The sequence below is a fragment of the Enhydra lutris genome, unplaced genomic scaffold (assembly GCF_002288905.1).
Source record: "Enhydra lutris kenyoni isolate GAN:26980312 unplaced genomic scaffold, ASM228890v2 scaffoldscaffold40, whole genome shotgun sequence".
In the NCBI taxonomy this organism is placed as follows: domain Eukaryota; kingdom Metazoa; phylum Chordata; class Mammalia; order Carnivora; family Mustelidae; genus Enhydra; species Enhydra lutris.
Genome location: NW_019154124.1, coordinates 11069828 through 11091252, shown reverse-complemented (window position 1 = coordinate 11091252; position 21425 = coordinate 11069828). Strand labels below are relative to the sequence as shown.

The 21425-nt window shown below is 37.4% G+C and overlaps 1 protein-coding gene across 7 annotated transcripts in view; it reads left to right on the top strand.

Annotated features, from left to right (window-relative positions):
• Nucleotides 1-21425, top strand: part of LOC111155265 (calcium voltage-gated channel auxiliary subunit alpha2delta 1) — a 504879-nt gene that overhangs the window by 382446 nt on the left and 101008 nt on the right. For all 7 annotated transcript variants that reach the window (XM_022515388.1, XM_022515390.1, XM_022515387.1 and 4 more), the window contains exons 8-10: nt 1589-1658; nt 3867-3917; nt 6280-6379. In XM_022515388.1, the coding sequence (XP_022371096.1) occupies nt 1589-1658; nt 3867-3917; nt 6280-6379 (221 nt within the window). The remainder of the gene's footprint in view (nt 1-1588; nt 1659-3866; nt 3918-6279; nt 6380-21425) is intronic.

Below are 21425 nucleotides of genomic sequence, written 5' to 3'. Positions count from 1 at the left end.
GGTTGTTGGAAGAGGGCTATATTTAAACTGTTTTATATAAATGTGCTTTAAAATGAATGTCATTTTATTTTTTTTAAAGATTTTATTTATTTACTTGACAGAGATCACAAGTAGGCAGAGAGGCCAGCGGGGGGTAGGGAGGGTGGGAAACAGGCTCCCCGCTGAGCAGAGAGCCCCATGTGGGGCTCAATCCCAGGACCCTGAGATCATGAGTGGAGCCGAAGGCAGAGGCTTTAACCCACTGAGCCACCCAGGTGGCCCTGAATGTCATTTTATAATATAGTTACTAATGAGAAGGAAATTTTGTAGGTAAGGAAAGACTCAGAAGTTATCTATTTTTTGACGTAACCTAATTCGCCAAATTATTGTACTTGGCTGATAAACCTGATTCACGGTACAGTTTTCCATAATTTTCATACTTTTCAGCAGGGAAAAGGGCAAAATAGATTGGGAGGCATAAGTCATGTGAATTATTATAGGAATTTTCCTAAGAGCCGTATGTTCAAGGAGAGGACTTCTTCAGCGTAAAATGATCATCTGATTTATCAGCTTTTATTACTATCCATTAGGTCTAAGGAATGTGTGTGTGTGTGTGTGTGTGTGTGTGTGTAAAGCATTTAATTTTAATTAAAGTGTAGATTTGGTTAGAATAAGTGTAAATTAATTGCATTTAAAAGCAATGCAGTTGGGCGCCTGGGTGGCTCAGTGGGTTAAGCCGCTGCCTTCGGCTCAGGTCATGATCTCAGGGTCCTGGGATCGAGTCCCGCATCGGGCTCTCTGCTCAGCAGGGAGCTTGCTTCCCCCTTCCTCTCTCTCTCTGCCTGCCTCTCTGCCTGCTTGTGATCTCTCTCTGTCAAATAAATAAATAAAAATCTTTAAAAAAAAAAATAAATAAATAAAATAAAATAAATAAAATAAAAATAAATAAAAGCAATGCAGTTAACATTATTTTTCTGATGATTGCAAAATGATAAAGGCTCTGAAACTAACACAAGATTCTTGAATTTATACTTGAATTACCTCAAATCATTCAAATAAATTTAAGAAAAAGACTTTTCCATGGGTTTATTTTAATTTTACTTTAACTTTTTAATTATAATCACAAATGTTCTGGCCATCATTGAATATGTGAAGACTAAGATTAAAGAAATCATGCCTTCATGTAAATAACAATTCAAGAGAAGATAATAAAAGTATAAGGATCAAATAATTGAACGTATAACTTCCATTAGTGGCAGGTAATTTTTCTTTTAAGGTAAATTTTGGTGTTAGTAGAGAGGAGGTAAGTTGTATAACCTCTGGACACCTGATAAAGCATGTAAAGTTAGCATCCAGAAAATCCCTATGTGTACAAGTTAGTTATGAAATAATGTGAAAAAAGAAAATTGACTTCTGTTAACTTTCTTTTATACTGCTGCGTTTTTTGCCATTTAAAAAAAGGCTATGAGTATATAAATTGAAACGCCCATTTTAACTATTGCTGTGGAATGTTTCAGTGGAGTTTTATGAATTTTAAAAATATCTTTCTAGATCATATCTACTATGTTGATTTCATTTCTCTGTTTTTAACTTAATTTCTTTCTTGTAGCTTCTCCATGGGTTGATAACAGTAGAACTCCAAACAAGATTGATCTTTATGATGTACGCAGAAGACCATGGTAAGAATTTTTAGGTAGCTGTGAAAAAATGAACTAGACAAAAGAAGGTCACATTTTTTGTGAAAAAGTTGAAAGGATTTCCATTTTAGAATGAATATTGTCTAATTATTTCAAAGAGCTAGTGACGTTTTTTTCCCCCAGCTAATAAATAAATACAGTTAAAATTCAAGATGGTAAGTTCAAGTGAGCAATAATAGTGAAAATTGTTGAGATGACTTATCAAATGATTACAAACGGACTAGTTTTTTAAGTTTTATATTCAGTGTCCCTCTCTAAATCTCTTTTAGCTAGCAGGGGTTTCTATTGAAAAGCTCCCAGTTTGCTTGGAGTAGAGCTTTAATGAAGTGTCTCGATAGAGTAGAAGGTGGTTTGCCTCTGGCAGTGAACTAATGAGAACTGGCCCCAAGGTATGAGTGCCCCTAGTCATGGTCACATAGCTTAGGTTTCATTCTCCCAAAAGGAAAGCTGCTTTGTTCCTCACTACTAAAGCAACTCTTCTCCTAACATGTACCTCGAAAAATAGCAAATAGCTCACAATTGCACTCACTGGGAAACAACTATTAAACTTACACGTTTTATTTCCATTTTTAAAAAATGTATTTAATGTGAGGATTGATCTTTTTTTAAATGGGTTCACATTTTGTACAGTACACTGCTTTGTAACCTGTTCTTTCATATCAATACCTTTGAGTGCTTACGCATGAGAGACATGCTTAATGTCATTTTAGAATGATTATATGGTAACTTATTTTGAAAATCCCCTACTATATTGGACATTTAGATTATTTCTAACTACTTGTGAGGGTTTAAACAAATTCCAAGATGCATGATGATTGAATTGAAGAAATATATTTATGACTTTTAAAATGTCCTGTTAACCATTTCAGTAGTGATTTACGTGAACACCGGCCACGAATGATAGTACCAGATATTATTAGTCCATGTAATATTCTTGTTAATATTTTTCCAGGTGTGGTGGCCCTGGAGTTACGGGTTGTTGAATGGAGGCCGAGACTGGGATATCACATAGATCACATAGATTGGGTTTAGGAACTGTTGTTTTGGGGGGGACCTTAGAAGCAATGTGCCAGCCTACTAGCCTATCCTCTCATATTCCAATGGACCATTGCAGATGCTGGACATGAACTAGATTTGCCTTTCATTGGAATATCCTGGCAAACCTACCGCTTTCACCTTCTTACAGAGAAATGGACTTGGGTACACGTTATACACTCTGTTTCATGAACACGTAGTCCTGAGTAGATACTCACTGTTTTGGATGTTGTCTAAAAACAAATTGGCAGGTTTTCCATAGGCTTCTGAGAAGTTAGATTCAGTCTTGGGCAGAGAGGCCTCAAAGATAACTAAAACGTTGAGTTCAGGTTTAGCTCTTCCTGTTGGATAAATCAGAACAGCCGTCCCCACTGCCCCGCTTCCCCGCCAGTCAGGTTGTGGCCAAGCAGCATGAACTTTGGGGGATCACTCACCTGCAATTCAGCTTATCACTACAGTTGGGCTGGGGTCAGTGTGAGAATCCATGTTTTGAACTGGTTCTCCAGGTGATTCTCAGACACTAAAGTTCTGAGAGGCATCACCTGAAACTCTTGGTAATGTTATACGTTACTCTGTTTTCAATCACTTTATCATCACTTTGTATTACCCCTTAGTATTTCTTCTCTGTTGATAGTTGTTTTCTCACATTCCTAGACCACTAGCTCTTGCTATGTTTATTTTCTGCATTGAAAAATAGGATATAATCTTTAAATTCCTTAGAGTGAGTTTTAAACCCCATGGTCAATAAACTGGAGTTTAGGATATATATATGTGTGTGTGTGTGTATACACACACATATGTGTATATATGTATATGTGTACGTGTGTGTGTGTATATATGTATATGTATACATATATGTATACATATATATATATTTTTCATATCCAGGAGGTAATTTCTTTTGCTTCTAATATTAGAACACATCTCTTGATCTCTTGTTTTATCTGTGAAACATATTCTGCCTCTGACATCTCTATTATGTTAAATGGAGCTTTTTAAAAATTGACATTGTAGAACTGTGAATGAAAACACATTGCCTACTGAGATGCTTGAAAAAAATACCTGATCTAAAAAAAATCAGTGAATACCAATTCAAAACATATCAATGTTTAATAGTTTTCAAGAAAAAAGGTATTCATATGGTCTTTGTTTCAGGTACATCCAAGGAGCTGCATCGCCTAAGGACATGCTTATCCTGGTTGATGTGTGAGTAGTTAAATATTCTCTCTTTATATACTGAAAATTTAGGGAAGATAGGAAGATAACAGTAATATGTTGGAAGTAGGTTGGGTTAAAAAAAAAAAAAAAGCAAAGAGAAATTATGATGACTTTATATCCAGGGGAAAAAGCCATATCAAGATAGTAACAAAACAAAAATTATCTTACAGAAAATAAGAATCTACATTGGAATTGAAAATTATGGCATATTTGTAATGTTTGAGCTTTTTGAAAAATTATTCTTTTATTTCAAATTTTTGCTTTACATTTTAAACAGGATAAAGTATTTGGTTGCTAAAACTTAGCAGTTCCTGCTACCAAAAAAAAAAAAAAAATTGGCATTTAGCTACTAATGATTCGCATAATTTGTAGGAATTTAGCCACAAAATAGATAAATATCAAATATATTAAAGGCCAATACTGGGACTTTTTAAAGGGAAATGCTGGTATACAGGAAGGAATAGCATGAGTTTTTGTATTGGTCATTTTATTTTTTTACATCCCTTCGAGTCAAGGGGTATGTGTGTATAATTTTCTAATAAAATTTAAGATGAAATTGTAGAATATAGAAAATAATAAGTTTTTAAGAGCAATGCCAAGGAGTTAAAAACAAGAGGTATAAAATGCTTATTTTCCTTGAGAGAAAAAGTTAAATCTTCTTAAGTTCTTTGTCATACTGGAAGAAACAGAATCCAATATTTTGTAGACAGCTAAATCCATATCACAAGCTAATATCATCATTTGAAAACATTTAAAAAATGATCTGAAATAAACAAGTTAAAAACATGTCACTTAGCCTGAGAAAGAGAAGATAAAGGAATTCAACATGTTAACTTACATGTTAATTCCCATTTCATTTCTTAAAATATATGTAAATCAGAACATATTTTAATTAAATTATTATGGAGTTATATGCTAATCTTTGATATTCTTCTTAAGTATAAACCTAAGTGGTGATTCAGTATGTTATAATCTTTTTGGATATGTGATAATTCCCAGAAATAATTCTTCATATTAAAATCTTTAGAATCCACATGTATATTAGAAGATTAAAAATGCATATCAAGTTCAAATAGCATTTTTAAAAATTATTTCAACAAACATGTATGGAAGTTCTCCTTTATACAATGTGATAATGTAGAGACAAAGATGATTAAGATGTCTTTCAAAGATAATTCAAGTGTATTATTGAAACTTAACCATATTCCCAAGTAACTAAAATAATTGTAGAAGGTGATAGACGTAAAGTATGACCCAGTACTAAGAGTCCATAGGGAATAACACTCTGACTGAAAGTGTCAGAAAAAACTTAACACTAAGGAAGTAAAATTAGAATTGATTTCACAAGGTGGGCATGGGAGAGGAGAGGAAAGAGAATGGAATTTCCAATGGAAGAATTGACAGGAGCGAAGTGACATAGGTGAAAACATTTGGGGGCACTGTATTGAGCAGAAGAAAGGAAGGAAGGAAGGAAGGGAATGAAAGTCTTTGAATACAGGGCTCTTGTGATCACTGGCTAGTTAGTAGGTAACTATGAACTATTAACAGTATTAGCTCAAGATGTGTTTCTAGAATTTTCACCTGTTTGCATGGCGAGGAATAGAGGCTAAGAGTTGGATGGAGTGGCTGTTACCCAAGCTCAGGGTCTTCAGGTAAGACACACCTGACACAGGGTGGAGAGAAGATAGAGAAGAGGCCACCTCTTTGGGAACTGAGAAATGGAATGAAAAAGAGAGGTTGTCCGAAAGAGTGAGAAAGTTGAGAGGAAGGAGGAAATTGGATGACTGAAATCCAGCCAGATTGGTACCAAGATCATTAATAGGGGAAAAAAAATATGTGTGGGAGTAGTTTGCCATTCTGTATATTGACCCTGTAGTTGTTTAACAAAGCCAGAAGTCTAAAAGTGGGGAAAAGTTGAGAGCTCTAGAGATGAAGAAGGGTGAGTTAGTTGTCTAGAGGTGAGTCTCACAGTGAGATGAGGTCGCCGAGGATCCGTAGAATATGTAGAGACCAGAGAAATAAGGACTAGAACACTTCAACCTGGCTAACAGAGCTGGTATTTGGGTTATCTATTTCTTCAATAAGTAAATATGTCATGAGTATCCATAATTTCTTAAAATCATCCCTGGACATGCAATTTTCATCGTTATAGTTAGAAACGTATACATTCTGTTGCTGATAGGACTTACAATATATTTCTACTCCATCAGAAATGTGACTCTCTTTACTAATTTTTGAAGGTAAAATTACTTAAATATTATGTAAATGACCTAGAGTTAGTGGGAAAGTCTCCTATTGTTAGGATGTGTGGTGTTGCTTCAGTATGTGTCATGGACCCATTGTTTTATAGGAGTGGAAGTGTCAGCGGATTGACACTTAAACTGATCCGAACATCTGTCTCCGAAATGTTGGAAACCCTCTCAGATGACGATTTCGTGAATGTGGCTTCAGTAAGTATAAGTTGACTGCATTTTTGTGGAATTAATTCTGCAATTTCTATCTCCCCCTGATTTTAAATATTTTATAGTGTTTTATCACTGATAGGCTGAGGTAGGTCTGATCTATTATAAAGCTGTCTTACTGAGCAGTCCTCTGCTTGTTGCTAATTCTCCTATGCTTCCATGCCAAGGTCCTTTTTGAGTGTCTAAGGCTTTTGCCATGAGTGAAGTAATTGAAGTAATAATGAAGAAAAAAACACGGCAGACATTCTTCCCTCACACCAAGGAGCTTAAACAGGTGACATGAACTCTGTACTTGCTGTTATCACTGTAACTCCTAATAAGTAGCAACTTGGCAGTATCATTAGATGGCAATTTTCTCTTCATTATAAAACTCAATTTTTCACACTGGACATGTATCCATAATGTATTATGTTTTTTTTAAACTGAAGTATAATTACGCTACACAGTGTTACGTTAGTTGCAGGTGTACAACATATTGATTCAACAATTCTATATGTTATCACAATGATACGTGTTGTCACCATCTGTCACCGTACAATTTTATTAAAATATTGTTAACTGTATTCCCTATTCTGTACTTTTCATTTCTGTGACCTTTTTATTTTATAATAGGAAGTTTGTCCCTCTTAATCCCCTTTATTTTACCCATTTCCCCCTACCCACCTCCCTTCTGGCAACACTGGTTTGTTCTTTGTATTTAAGAGTCTCTTCGGTGTTTGTTCATTTGCTTTGGTTTTTAGATTCCACATACAAGTAAAATTATATGGTATTTTTTTTTCTCCACCTGACATTTCACTTAGCCTAATACTTTCTAGGTCTACCCATGTTGTCCCAAATGGCAAGATTTTTTGTGGGAGGGGAGGGCTGAGTCCTATTCCAGTGTGTGTATCTCACTCTGTCTTTATCCATTCATCCTTTGGTTGATACTTGGGTGTCACTTCCATATCTAGCTTATAATAAATAATGTTTCAGTAAACATAGGGGTACATAGGTCTTTTTGAATTAGTGCTTTTATATACTTTGGGTAAATACCTAGTATTGGAATTATGGGATCATGTAGTATTTCTGTTTTTAATTTTTTGAGGAATGTCCATGTTATTTTCCACAGTGCCTGCACCAATTTACGTTCTCAGCAGTAGCGCATGAAAGTTTCTTTTTCTCCACATCCTTCCCAACTCTTGTTTTTTTGTTTTTTGTCTTTTTCACATTAGCCACTCTGACAGGTCTAAGGCAATATCTGATTGTGGTTTTGATATGTATTCCCTGATGATGAGTAAAGTTGAGCATCTTTTCATGTGTCTGTTGGCTGTCTCTCTGTCTTCTTTGGAAAAATATATTCAGGGCCTCTGCCCATTATTTATTGGGTTGTTTTTTGTATTTTCGGTGGGGGAGGGTTTTGAGTTACAGGAGTTATATATTTTGGGTATTAACCTCTTACTGGATATATCATTTGCAGATATCTTCAACCATTTAGTAGGTTGCTTCTTTTGTTTTGTTTCTGTTTCCTTTGTTTTGCAGAAGCCTTTTATTTTGATGTAGTCCCAATAGTTGATTGTCTTAGGAGCTATATCTAGGAAAATGTTGCTATGGCTAATGTCAGAGAAATGACTGCCTGGTTTCAGATCTCACAGTTAGGTCTTGAACCCATTTTGGGTTTATTTGCATATGGTGTGAGAAGATGGTCCAGTTTCATTCTTTTGCACATGGCTGTCCAGTTTTCTTAACACTGTTTGTTGGAGAGACCATCTTTTCTCCATTGTATATTCTTGCCTCTTTTGTCGTTGATTTATTTCTGGAGTCTGTTCTGTTCTGTTGATCCATGTGTCTCTTTTCCATTGATCTATGTGTCTATACCATAGTGTTCTGATTACTTTGTAGTATATCTTGAAATACAGGATTGTGGTATCTCCAGATTGGTTCTTCTTTCTCAAGATTGCTTTCGCTTTTCAGGGTCTTTTGTGATTCCATATAAATCTTAGTGTTATTTTTTCCATCTTTGTGGAAAATGCCACTGGTAATATGTATCCTAATGATGTATTAATAATGATAATAATGTATTATGTTTTCAAAGTATTGTTAATATAAGAACTGATATGTCAATGTGCTTTTTAAAAGATCTTATTTCCAAAGAACCATAGTAGACCTTCCTACTCATAGGTAAAGGAGGTCAAACTCTAAAGCAAATAAAACAGACTAAATGAATGTTAGCACATCTCAGAATTTAAGCAAGATATTTCATGATCATTTATTGATATATAATTAACATTTGAAGTGGTTATATGCACAGAGATGAAAATGAGTAATTTGTGGTGACATCATTTTGTATTGAACATAAAAGAAGAGATTTGTCTTTGAAACCCCTTGGGAGGATGAAGTTAAAGCAACTTCCTTCACTGGAAGGGCACCCCTAGGAAGGAAGTAGTCAAGAGAACCAAGTATCATCTCTCTGTTAGCCTGAACTCCAGGTAACTGGATGTATGATGTTTATGAAAAGGAAGGGGATTTATAACTAAAATAAATGCTTTTCGCAGGATATCACTGGCTGAAGGTAGCTGTAGAACCCAAGATCAATGAGGCAAGGCTTTGTAAAAATGTTCCATAGGTGATACATGCAAGGAAGTCTGCAAACCTCCTTTGGAGACTTTTTCTCTTCTGGGCCACATGTGTGTCTCCACCACAGTGAGGCACGACCTGGTGTTTTAGTTTCCTAAGGGTGCTGTAACAGAATGAGACAGACTGGGTAGCTCAAACTATAGAAAGGTATTTTTTCATGGTTCTGTAGGCTGGAACTCCAAGGTCAAGGTGCTGGCAGGGTCAGTTTCTCCTGCTGCCTCCTTCCTTGGCTGACAGATGGCTGCCTGTTGCCGCGTCTTTAGATGGTGATCTGTCTGTCCATGTACATCCCTGGTGTCTCTTCTTATATGGACACCAGTCCTAGTAGATGCTGTCCTTATCCTAATAGCCTAATTATAACCTAACCACCTCTTCGAAGACCTTATCCTTGGATACTGTTACATTCTGAGGTACTAGGGGTTCGGACTTCAAAGTATGAATTTGAAGGGATGTGATTCAGCCCATAACCTCTGGGGACCCACTGTCAATGTCCAGATCTTGCTCTGCTTTACCCGAACCTTCACAATCCTTTAGCTTGACTGTATCCTTGATATTATTTCATAAAGCTTGATACTGCCTAAGATCTGATTCGTCCCATTCTTATTTTATACTCTGCTCTCTACGTTTGCTCAGCACCTAACAAAATGTGAACAGGTAAAATGTAATCTCTCAAATGATCAGAAAGGTAGTTATTTAGGTTCACTTGTACATAAACATATCATTTATCACAAAACCTAACAAAAGAGAAAATTGTAAAAACATTAAATTCGATATGGATTCAGACTATCTAATAAAATTTATATAAAACCAACAGATATTAAATATGGTCATTGTCTTAAACTGGCTTCTGCCTGATTCTCACTCATGGATTCAAAGTCTGGTAGTTGATTTGGGACATGATCCCAGGAAACACTACCAGTTAAAGGAGTGTGGAATTGAGTCAAGAGAAAGAGGGAGATAACAGATTAAAGGATCTCAACTTCATTTAAAGGAACTTTATCCTACTAAAGAATCCCAGAAGCTGCTTAGAATATGAATTTCAAAGTTATTCTGCCGAAATCCCTAAAGATCTGGGGTTTTATGTACCAGCCTTCCCCATATGTAGGCAGAATAGATTTTGGCCACAAGAGGGGAAACTGAGACCAAAAGTTGTAGGTAATGGTAGTGAGAAACCTCACCAGTGCCCTCTTTATCCAGTCACTGATCCTTTAAGATGGGTGACTGCTCACAATTAAAACAACAAACAAACCAAAAAGCCCAGCTGAGAATACATCACGAAGGAGGGTTGCTAGCATTGGAACAAAGGTCTGTCATTTATACTTATCTTTTTTCTTCTCTCATACCCTTTCTAATTTCCCTGCACATTAACTCTCTGTCAGCAGCTTGATTAGTGAGATGGCCTGAACTTGAAACCCAGAGGCCTGGGAATGCACAGTCTCTGTGTGTGCATTTCACAGTGGCTCCTGAAATTGTCCAGTCTTCACTGAGCATGGAAGGGCTTGAATGAGTCCTCTGAGTTTTATGCTTGGTTCTGCTTTCCCCACATTATGTAGCAACAGCCTTCAGGACGATCTCCTTGTCAGCTGGAGCTCTGCCAGATTTTTTTTTTTTTTTTTTTTTTTTTGTATGTAGTTTTACTGGCTTGAGAAATCCAAAATACTGAGATAGTAGGTATAGATTTAGGTTAAGTGAAATTCTTACTGTGACCCTGGTGGGAGCACCACCTCAGCTTTATAACCCCACGTGGAAAGTAGAACATTCGTGGTCTGTAGAGCCTAAAGTTGCAGACACAGGGTGGGCAGATTTCCCAAGTAGCTCACGCTCTGTGGTGGCGAGAGACGCTGCTCCCACATCCATCCCTTAGTTCCCACACTCATGCATTCTGCCTTTTTGGGGCAGAGCCAGTGTGGGGAGGGGCAAGCTGATTTGTAGCATTTGCTAATTTTCATAATATAAATACTCCCACCGTGGCTGATTTCAAGCTACTTATTATGTGAAGTCAGCCGGCTTTAATGATTCCTGAAAAGTATACTTTTTAAATTAAATTAAATTTTTTTTAAATGAGCAGATACAAGCTGGTGCCAGCACATCAATGAACATAGCACCGTAGTCAAGAGTACATTTTATATCTTGAAGGACTACATTTCAATTCAGACTGTCATCCCCAAGCTAGAGCCTTCATTGTGCATTTAAGAGACTGCCCCAGTGTTTTATCATGTGGGCAGCTCCTAAGTAGGGCAGTAAATGGTGGCCCCGGTGGATCCCATGTTCATGTGCCCATTATTGGACCTCATTTCCCATAAAAGAGGTTCTTGGTTATGCAGCTGATGCACAACCCCATGGTGATATCCCATGATGCTGAATCAGGTAGTATGTGTACCTGGGAGAGGCACCGTGAACAAGAAAGGAACTCATAAGTGGAATGTTTGTCAGTAACAAGAAACAATGTATCCCACCCCCTCTAGAGGTATGAAATTGATGATTATCTAATTGACATGACATTGTCGGTTGTCTTTTTGAAAGGTGGTATTATATTGAAGAATAAGCATTGGACAATTGTTTGGTCATTCACCAGTGTCTGTAGCTATATTACACTAGGTGAGAAACAGCGTATGCTTTTAGGCCCATGTACAATATTCTCTCGTGTCTTTTTTTCTCTGTGTGTGTGTCTGTTTCCGTCTCCCCCCTCCCTGCTCCCATCCCCACTAACCTGCTACAGCATTTATGAGCCCATTTTGCAAGCACTACATTTGCCACACAAAAAGGCTGGATGACCTCCAGTGACAACTCATCTACCCAGTTGTTCAGTACTTTGTGATGAATGCTCTTTAGTGGTCATTGATGTGAAACAGAGCAATTTGCACTTTCCATGCCTACTCTGTAGGTACATCCTCATGCTGTTTCTCCAGGATACTTTGTTTGGGGAAGGTCTTCCAGTCTAGCTCCTCCAGGGCATTGGCCAACCATTCAAGCCATTTGCCACTGTGTAGGAGTCTGTGTGTCTCTTCTCTCAAACTGCTTATTCCTCCATACCACACTGCTGACTGGGTGTATGTTGCCTCATGATCCCTCAGCATCCCTTCCCTGCATATCCTCCTATGACCTTCTGGTTCCTACTGTGCAGATCTTATATCTCTTTCGTTGAATAGTGTCTCTCTCTTTCTCTCTCTCTCTCTCTCTCTCTCTCTCTCTTCTTTTTGTTTTCCTGGAGCAGAGACTTCTTTGCCAGATGGGACGTTTTGAGACCTTACCTATTTGTTGCTTAAAGCCATGAGGGAAAATGAGATCAGATCTTCAGGAGAACCCCTGTCATCTTTTATGGTGTTTAGGAACAGACAAACTACTATCTTCTAGGTGGAAGAGGTTACTTCTGCCTATCCAGAGGGTATAGGGGAATCTGGAAGTTCATGGTTCTCAGTTGCACTCACCTGGATGTTCTACACTTAGGGTCCCTTTATTTGCCTAGCATTGCCCCGACTGTAACATAGAAGCCTGACAAGGCTCCAAATGCAGCGTCCTTTTTAAGGATGCGACTCTGAAAAGCACATACTGTGCGTATTTCTGGCGCACATTGACTTCACAACAGGAGATGGGAATCTCTTCATTGTTTGCCCTAGAAGTCTTCTGCAGTACACACACTGCCTTCAGTTGATAGTTCACTGACTTGATGTTATCATTTTCTTCAGCGAATATAACAACAACCCACCAACTCCAAGCCTTTATGATTAATATTGCGACTATATATCTGAAATGGTAGGCACCTTCCCTTCAATCTATATTGTGTTCCAATCACTGGAGGTGAAACGCTTAGAATTTGTGATGCTACAGCCTCTGAGGGGTTTTCTTGACCCTAGTTATGACGGGTATACGGTCAGTTCCCAGTGGAGTCTTTGTTGTCATATGGCTGGTTAGTGATGATTTAATTCTACAATCCCATCCTGAGGATCTGCTTCCTAAAACCACTGCCAGTATCAACTTAGACTGGGTTCCCCCAGAAACAGTCTCTGAGACAAAGATTTAAGTACAAATCATCTATTGAGAAAGTAACTCTAGGAAATACTTAAGAGAAGTGTGAGAAGTTTAAAAGAGAGAGAGAGAGAGAAAAAATAAATAGTAAATAAATAATAATTTATTTGATGGTTTATCAAATAAATTACCACTCTGCATGAGTACAGCTTAATGCTCTGGGTAGTTCTAAGAATCCGTACATTACATGATTCAGAGTTATCTCTTCCAAGAGGAAAATGGGCTGGAGTATTTAAAGTTAATAGTTGCTCCCAGGAGACATCAATTCTCTGGGGTTCCCAGGCCATCACGTACACAGGCAAAAGGCTTGCAGAAATCTCAGGCAGTTAAATTTGGGCTGGCGTGCATGGAAATATGGATGGGACATCAGTAGCATCTGCCTTAGCTAGAAACTAAACAATGCTATTAATAAATATGCTTTAAAAAGATTTTTTTTTAAACAGCAGAAATGGATTTGAATGAATTTTATGGTTTCCACATTTAACCAGCAATTAATGGATCTTTCTTAATTAAATCACTTAGATGGGATTGATATTGGGATTGTTAATTGCCTGACAAGTCTTAAAGACCATTACTTTTCTTAAAAATACTAAGACTTTTATTTTTTTATTTTTTTTAAAGATTTTATTTATTTATTTGACAGAGACCACAAGTAGGCAGAGAGGCAGAGAGAGAGGGGGAAGCAGGCTCCCTGCTGAGCAGAGAGCCCTATGCGGGGCTCGATTCCAGGACCCTGAGATCATGACCTGAGCTGAAGGCAGAGGCTTAACCCACTGAGCCACCCAGGCACCCTGAAATACTAAAGCTTTTAAATATGTATTGTTTTAAAGAAAATTGTTAACTGACTTCTTAAGAAACATAATTGCAAGATACTTCCTTGTGGTTTCTGTGAGCCAGTAGACCTTGTTGGTTCATTGACAGCTCTTCTCAGATCCATATTGTGCGTCCTTACTTGATGGAGCTTGACTGTGTAAGCTACAGGTGCATTGGCAAATGGAATATGTTGATTGTAGAAAGAACTGGAAATAGTGTATCTCAATATCTCAAGTTAAATATGAAAATACCCAGTTCTGTATTCAAAAATCAGAAAGAAGGATGATACTGGAAAATGCACTACCCAGGGAGATTGTAAGGCAAATAATGCAGGAAGCTATTTGAAAGATGAAGCCATCGTGATTTCCCACTCTCCTCCCAAAGAAATTTATTGCTGGTCTCAGCTCCTGTATATTGTCTTGTTTAGTTTCAATTAGTTCCTTTAATTTACTTTCATCATTTATGATCCTCATTTATCATAAAAAGACATTTTTGCCAACTATACTCTGAATTTTTTATTAACTGTGTACTGTTGTTTAATTTTATTATTTCAGAAAAATCGTTAGTGCATTTTCATGATTGAAAAGTCACTGATTGATTTTAAGTGAGCTGATTATGCCAGGCTTAGATTTGCCCTTCACTAATCAGTATGAACAAGATCTCAGGTAGTTATGTGTTCATTATTTATCTTATTTATGTATTAACCTTCATTTAATCACAAGTCATAGGGACTTTTCAGTGTGATTTTTTTTTTTTTTTTTTTAACACTGCTTTTGTGGCAGGAACTACTCTCTGTGTTTTCCATGGTAACTCATTTAGTCTTTACAGCTGCCTTGTGAGGTAGGTACTATTATTGTTCTTAGAAGACAGAATTGGAGCACAGCCATCTTTGTGTATGAGTCTAGATATAACCACAAAGTTATGTGGCTGAATGCTGAGGAAAATATAAAATGTATTTACTGATTTTATTGTGAAATCTGATATATTCCAAAATATTGGAATTGTTAGAACTTCTAAGATAGAATATGATTATGTTATAAAAGCAAAAAGAAATTAGTTTTAAGACTAAATTTATTCATTTTTTAAAAATCATTTTTTGTTTTGGTGGAGGAATTCTTTCAGTAAATGTTTCCGTATTTTGGCTTGAAAAATCATATATGAATTGGATTGTTCTTAAAATTGCGTCTGAACACTTAAACATTATATTGGATTATACATCCTGCCTAGGTAATATATTTTCTTTTAATATATGTATTTACTTGCTTTATCGTGCATCTTTTGCTCCTATCAACTTCATATGCTCCTAATTGCATTTATATAATATTTAATATCAACCAAATAAATTTAATAGTTTAAAAGAAATTCTTCAGCTTTATTAGTTACCATGCTATATTTTGGAGCTATAAAATGCCTGAAATTGAATGACTGAAAGTGATACATGTAAAGAAAATGAATTATTATTCATCATTTTGGTAAGAGAAAAGCAAAAATATTTTTTTGTCTTCAACAGATAGGTCTTTCTCATTAAATGCAAATTTTACAATTTAAGGACATGGAAATTCTAAGGAAAAAACTCTTCAAAATGTATTTATAATGTCCTGGTGTGTGTGTACACACGTGTGCATGTATTTTTTTTTTTCCTCTGAAACTGAAAGTCTAGGAAAGAAATGTTGGAACTTTTAGTTTTTATAACTTCAGGGAGTCATTACATTAAGGCACTCAGGAAACCTGTCATGATTGTGTAATTAACTCTGACCGTAATTTTTCCACAAAGCCATCACGCATTTCTCTTCCTCCTCATACCAAAGCTCATGTGAGTCATCCAAAGAGCTGGGATGCAGTAGATAGGAGCACTTGCCAAAGTTGCCTAGAACTCTCGACAGAAAACTCTGCCAGCCACTCATTTTTAGGTTTACATTTCTAAGTCTCTTAATATTTTGTGAAGAACAGTTAAGTGTTAGGCTTCAATCATGTGTAAGAGGTCAGAAGTACGGCCATGTCATGTCCTACTGCCTTCTGGATTATCTCCAGGGCCTTCTTTGTTGCAGAAGGAGAGCCCCCTGTTGGGCTGAGCTCATGCACGCATAATGTAGCTGATTGCACACTAGTCCAGCTGCGTGCTTTGAAGGAAGTGAGTGGTTGATGGTAGCAGCCGCAGTGTTCTGACTTACAGGCATAATTTCAGCTGTTGACACAGTGGCTGGAATTTGTTTCTGAAAGTGAGGGAGTTTGACCTTTCCAGAGTAAAATACCACGAGCCAGAGGAGGATGAAAAGAAAGTGTGTGCCCATGATGACAAGTATGTGAAAAGTTAACAACTGAAGAAGACGGGCATGTGCTTCAATAAAATCACAGACCTCATTACTTAAGAATTAGATGCAAATGCCGGGATGACATGAAGGGTTTTTCAGTCCCGTTTTCTACTTGTAAGTTTTTCTAGCTGGGGGTCATTATAAGTATAATCTGTGAACATTCATGAGAAAGAAATAATCACAATATACTTCCTTATAATATCTTCGCTGTAAGTTGTAGGAGAGAACTTTTGTAAAGTAAGTTCTACTCTTCGCCCAGATTATAGTCACCAAACAGCGGTTCTGGAAGTGATAGTCTCTAAATGCACGTGCAGGCTGAGGAGTGCGGAGCCCCAGCCATCACAGGGGGAAGCTGGACAGGGCGGATCACGATGTCCTGCTGGTGGCGCTAGTGAGGCTCACCTCTGCTTGGGTGACCTGCTTCCCACTTACCACAGACAAAACTGCCTCTCAGATGCGCGGGTGGAACTGCAGAGAGATGACGCACAGCCTTAGGCTCACTGATGAGCTTGCGGTTAGGATCAAACCTCCGTACTCCCCGTTTCTGAGTTGACAGTTTAACACCGACTTATCGCAGAGTGGAGGTTCGTTTAAGTACGAAATTACACTGTATCTGCACGAAAGACGTGATTTGGATTGTGCCTTTTCTCACGTGCTTTAAATTCTGGTTTTCCTTCCAAAATAGGTCTCTTGCATTCCTAGACAAGGGAATGGTTTGGTTAGCTTAGAACTTTTTTTACTAGGCATATGACAGTGAGCATATATGTATGTTGTTGCACGATTTACATTTAAAAGTGGTTTTCTTTTTGGTGTTTTTTTTTTTTTTTTCCCCACCCTTAGAAAGCAGATGCAGGTCACAAATAAAGTAACAGATACCTGGCATGCCAATGCACTTTTGTGACAAGCGAGTTCTAGGAGAGTAATTTCATGTCTTATAAAATCATCATTATCTACATTTCAAGAAATTTTTATGTGGATTCATATCTCTTTTATGTCGAACAAGAATATGGTAGTTCATACCCTTGCAACTTCAAGGGGGGGCCTGTGGGCCAGCAGCACGAGCAGCACCTGGCAGCTGATTAGGAATGCAGACGCCCGGCCCCACGCCCGGCCCCACACCCGACAACGCAGAATCTTCACTTAGCATCTCTCTCTCAAGTGAGCCCTCAGCAGTGAGGAAATTGGGAAGTCCTGCTCGGGAGGTGCATTTAGCAAAGCCCAGCAAGGCATGTGTCTGGAACTTCTTGTAACTTATAGTGCTTATTATTGATGTAGATTTTAAGATCTTGGTATTTCATAACATTACTAGTACTACAGATGTTTATGACTATTTTTATAGTGTAGCCATTTGCTTTTTGGAGGGACGTACTAAAAGGAAGGAAGGAGTAGGGTTAGGTTTCTTAAAGGAACCAAAGTTCTCTCTTTCATATATACTTAATGTTTTTTAAAAGGTTAAGATGGATGCTTTTTAAAATTACCTTCATTCAAAAGACTCATAAAGAAATTATGGGCTGTGAAGAGAAGACTCTCAAAGGACAGATTTAGAGATATAATAACAGGGTACGTAATCAAGGTTATTTAGTTTTAAAAAAAGAGAGTGCCAGAGGATAACTTAATTGCTTTGCAAGTAGAAGGAAAGTTTATAAGAAGGTGTTGACAAGCATGATAACTATTTTTTCCATTAATTATGTAGTATATTAAAAATTTGGTACTTAGAAACTTTTGGTACTTAAAAGTTTTTGGTACTTAGAAATTATATTTTCAGTTAAAAAAAACTTTTTTTTTTGCTATGTTATGCTGTTAGTCACCATACAATACATCATTAGTTTTTGATGTAGTGTTCTGTGATTCATTGTTTGTGTGGAACACCCAGTGCTCCATGCAATCTGTGCCCTCCTTAATACCCATCACTGGGCTCACCCATCCCTCCCTTCTAAAACCCTCATTTTATTTCTCAGAGTCCATAGTCTCTCATGGTTTGTCTCCCCCTTCGATTTCCCCCCCTTCATTTTTTCCTTCCTTCTCCTAATGTCCTCCATGCTATTCCTTATCCTCCACAAATAAGTGAAACCATATGATAGTTGACTCTCTCTGCTTGACTTATTTCATTTAGTATAATCTCCTCCAGTCCCATCCATGTTGATGCAAAAATTGAGTGTATTCACCCTTTCTGATGGCTGAGTAATATTCCATTGTATATACAGACCACATCTTCTTTATCCATTCTTCTGTTGAAAGGCATCTTGGCTCTTTCCACAGTTTGTCTATTGTGCACATTGCTGCTATGAACATTGGGGTGCATATGGCCCTTCTTTTCACTTTATCTTTATCTTTGGGGTAAATGCCAAGTAGTGCAATTGCTGGGTGATAGGGTATATCTATATTTAACTTTTTGAGGAGCTGCCACTTGTTTTCCAAAGTGGTTGTACCAACTTGCATTCCCATTGTCGTTGTAAGAGGGTTCCTCATTCTCTGCAACCTCTCCAACATTTGTTGTTTCTTGCCTTGTCCATTTTTGCCATTCTAACTGGTGTAAGGTGGTATCTCAATGTGGTTTTGATTTGAATTTCCCTGATGGCTAATGATGAACATTTTTTCATGTGTCTGTTAGCCATTTGTATGTCTTCTTTGGAGACGTGTCTGTTCATGTCTTCTGCCCCTTTTTTGACTTTTTTTGGGGGGGGGGATGTTGAGTTTGGAGAAGTTCTTTATAGATCTTGGATATCAGCCCTTTATCTGTAGTGTCATTTGTAAATATCTTCTCCATTCTCTGGGTTTCCTTTTTGTCTTATTAACTGTTTCCTTTGCCCTGCAGAAGCTTTTTATCTTGTTGAAGTCCCAAAAATTCATTTTCACTTTTGTTTCCCTTGCCTTTGGACACGTTGTCTTGAAAGAAATTGCTGTGGTCGATGGAGAAGAGGTTACTGCCTATGTTCTCTTCTAAGATTTTGATGGATTCCTGTTTCACATTGAGGTCTTTCATCCATTTAGAGTTTATCTTTGTTTATGGTATAAGAGAATGGTCGAGTTCCATTCTTCTGTATATAGCTGACCTTTTTCCCCAGCACCATTTATTGAAGAGAATGTCTTTTTTCCACTGAATATTTTTTCCTTCCTTGTTGAAGATTAGTTGACCATGGGGTTGAGGGTCCATATCTCTGCTCTCTATTCTTTTCCGTTGATCTGTGTGTCTTTTTTTGTGCCAGTACCATGCTGTCTTGGTGATGACAGCTTTGTAGTATAGCTTGAAATTAGGCAACATGATGCCTACAGCATTGTTTCTCTTCAGCATTTCCTTGGTGATTCGGGATCTTTTCTGGTTCCATACAAATTTTAGGATTGTTTCTTCCAGCTCTTTGAAAAATGCCAATGGTAGTTTTATCAGGATGACGTTAGAAGTATAGATTGCACTGGGCAACATAGACATTTTAATGATGTTTATTTTTCCAATCCATGAGCATGGAATGTTTTTCCATATTTTTGTGTCTGCTGCAACTTCATTGATAAGTGTTCTGTAGTTTCTGGAGTATAGATCATTCACTTCTTTGGTTAGGTTTATTCCAAGGTATCTTACGGTTTTTGGTGCTATTGTAAATGGAATCGATTCCCTAATTTCTCTTTCTACAGTTACATTTTTAGTGTATAGGAAAGCAAGTGATTTCTGTGCATTGATTTTGTGTCCTGCCACATTACTGAATTATATGAGTCCTAGTAATTTGAGGGTCGAGTCTTTTGGGTTTTCTACATGAAGTATCATGTCATCTGCAAAGAGAGAGAGTTTGACTTCTTTGCCAATTTGAATACCTTTTATTTCTTTTTGCTGTCTGATTGCTTTTGCTGGGACTTCTAGTTCTATGTTGAACAATGGTAATGAGAGTGGGCATCCTTGTCATGTTCCTGATCTTAAGGGAAAGGCTCTCATCTTTTCCCCATTGAGAATAATATTCACTGTGGGCTTTTCATAGATGGTTTTTGTGATATTGAGGAATGTTCCTTCTATCCCTATGCCCTGAAGAGTTTTAATCAGGATGGGATAGTGTATTTTGTCAAATGCTTTCCTACATCAATTGAAAGGACCATATGGCTCTTCTCTCTCCTCTTATTAATGTGTTCTATCACATTGATTGGTTTGTGAATGTTGAACCACCCTTGCATCCCAGGGATAAATCCCACCTGGTCGTGATGGATAATCCTTTTAATGTACTTTTGGGTCCTATTTGCCAGTATCTTGTTGAGAATTTTGGGATCCGTAATCATCAGGGATATTGGTCTGAGCTTCTCATTTTTGATGGGGGTCTCTTACTCAAGGTAACAGTGGCCTCATAGAATGAGTCTGGAAGGTTTCCTTCTTTTTTTATTTTTTTTTATTATTTATTTATTTTTTTTTAAAGAGAGAGAGAGAGAGCGCACAGGAGAACACAAGCAGGCAGAGGCAGAGAGAGAAGCAGGCTCCCCACTGAGCAAGGAGCCCGATGCGGGACTCGATCCCAGGACCCTGGGATCATGACCTGAGCTGAAGGCAGCGGCTTAACCCACTGAGCCACCCAGGCGTCCCCTTTTTTTATTTTTTGAAACAGCTTCAGGAGAGTAGATAATATTTCTTCTTTGAATGTTTGGTAGACTTCCCCAGAGAATCCATCAGGCCCTGGAGTCTTGTTTTTTGGGAGGTTTTTGATCATTGCTTCAATCTCGTTACTGGTTATTGGTCTGTTCACGTTGTCAATTTCTTCCTGCTTCAGTCTTGGTAGTTAATAGATTTCCAGGAATGCATCCATTTCTTCTCTGTTGCTTAATTTATTGGCATATAGTTGTTGTTAATAGTTTCTGATAATTGTTTCTATTTTCTTGGTGTTAGTCATGATCTCTCCCCTTTCTTTCCTAATTTTATTAATTTGGGTCCTTTCTCTTTTCTTTTGGATAAGTCTGGCCAGTGGTTTATTGATCTTATTAATTCTTTCAAAGAACCAGCTTCTAGTTTCATTGATCTGTTCTACTGTATTTTTGGTTTTTAATTCATTGATCTCTGCTCTTATCTTAATTATTTCTCTTCTTATGCATGGCTTCAGCCTCATTTGTTATTTTTTCTCCAGTTCTTTAAGATGTAAAGTTAGTTAGTGAATTTGGGATTTTTCGATTTTTTTGAGTGAGGCTTGGATCAAAATGAATCTCTTGTGGACAGCATATGGATGGGTCCTGTCTTTTTATCCAATCTGCAGCCCTGGGCCTTTCCATGGGAGCATTTAAGCCGTTTGTGTTTAGAGTGATTATTG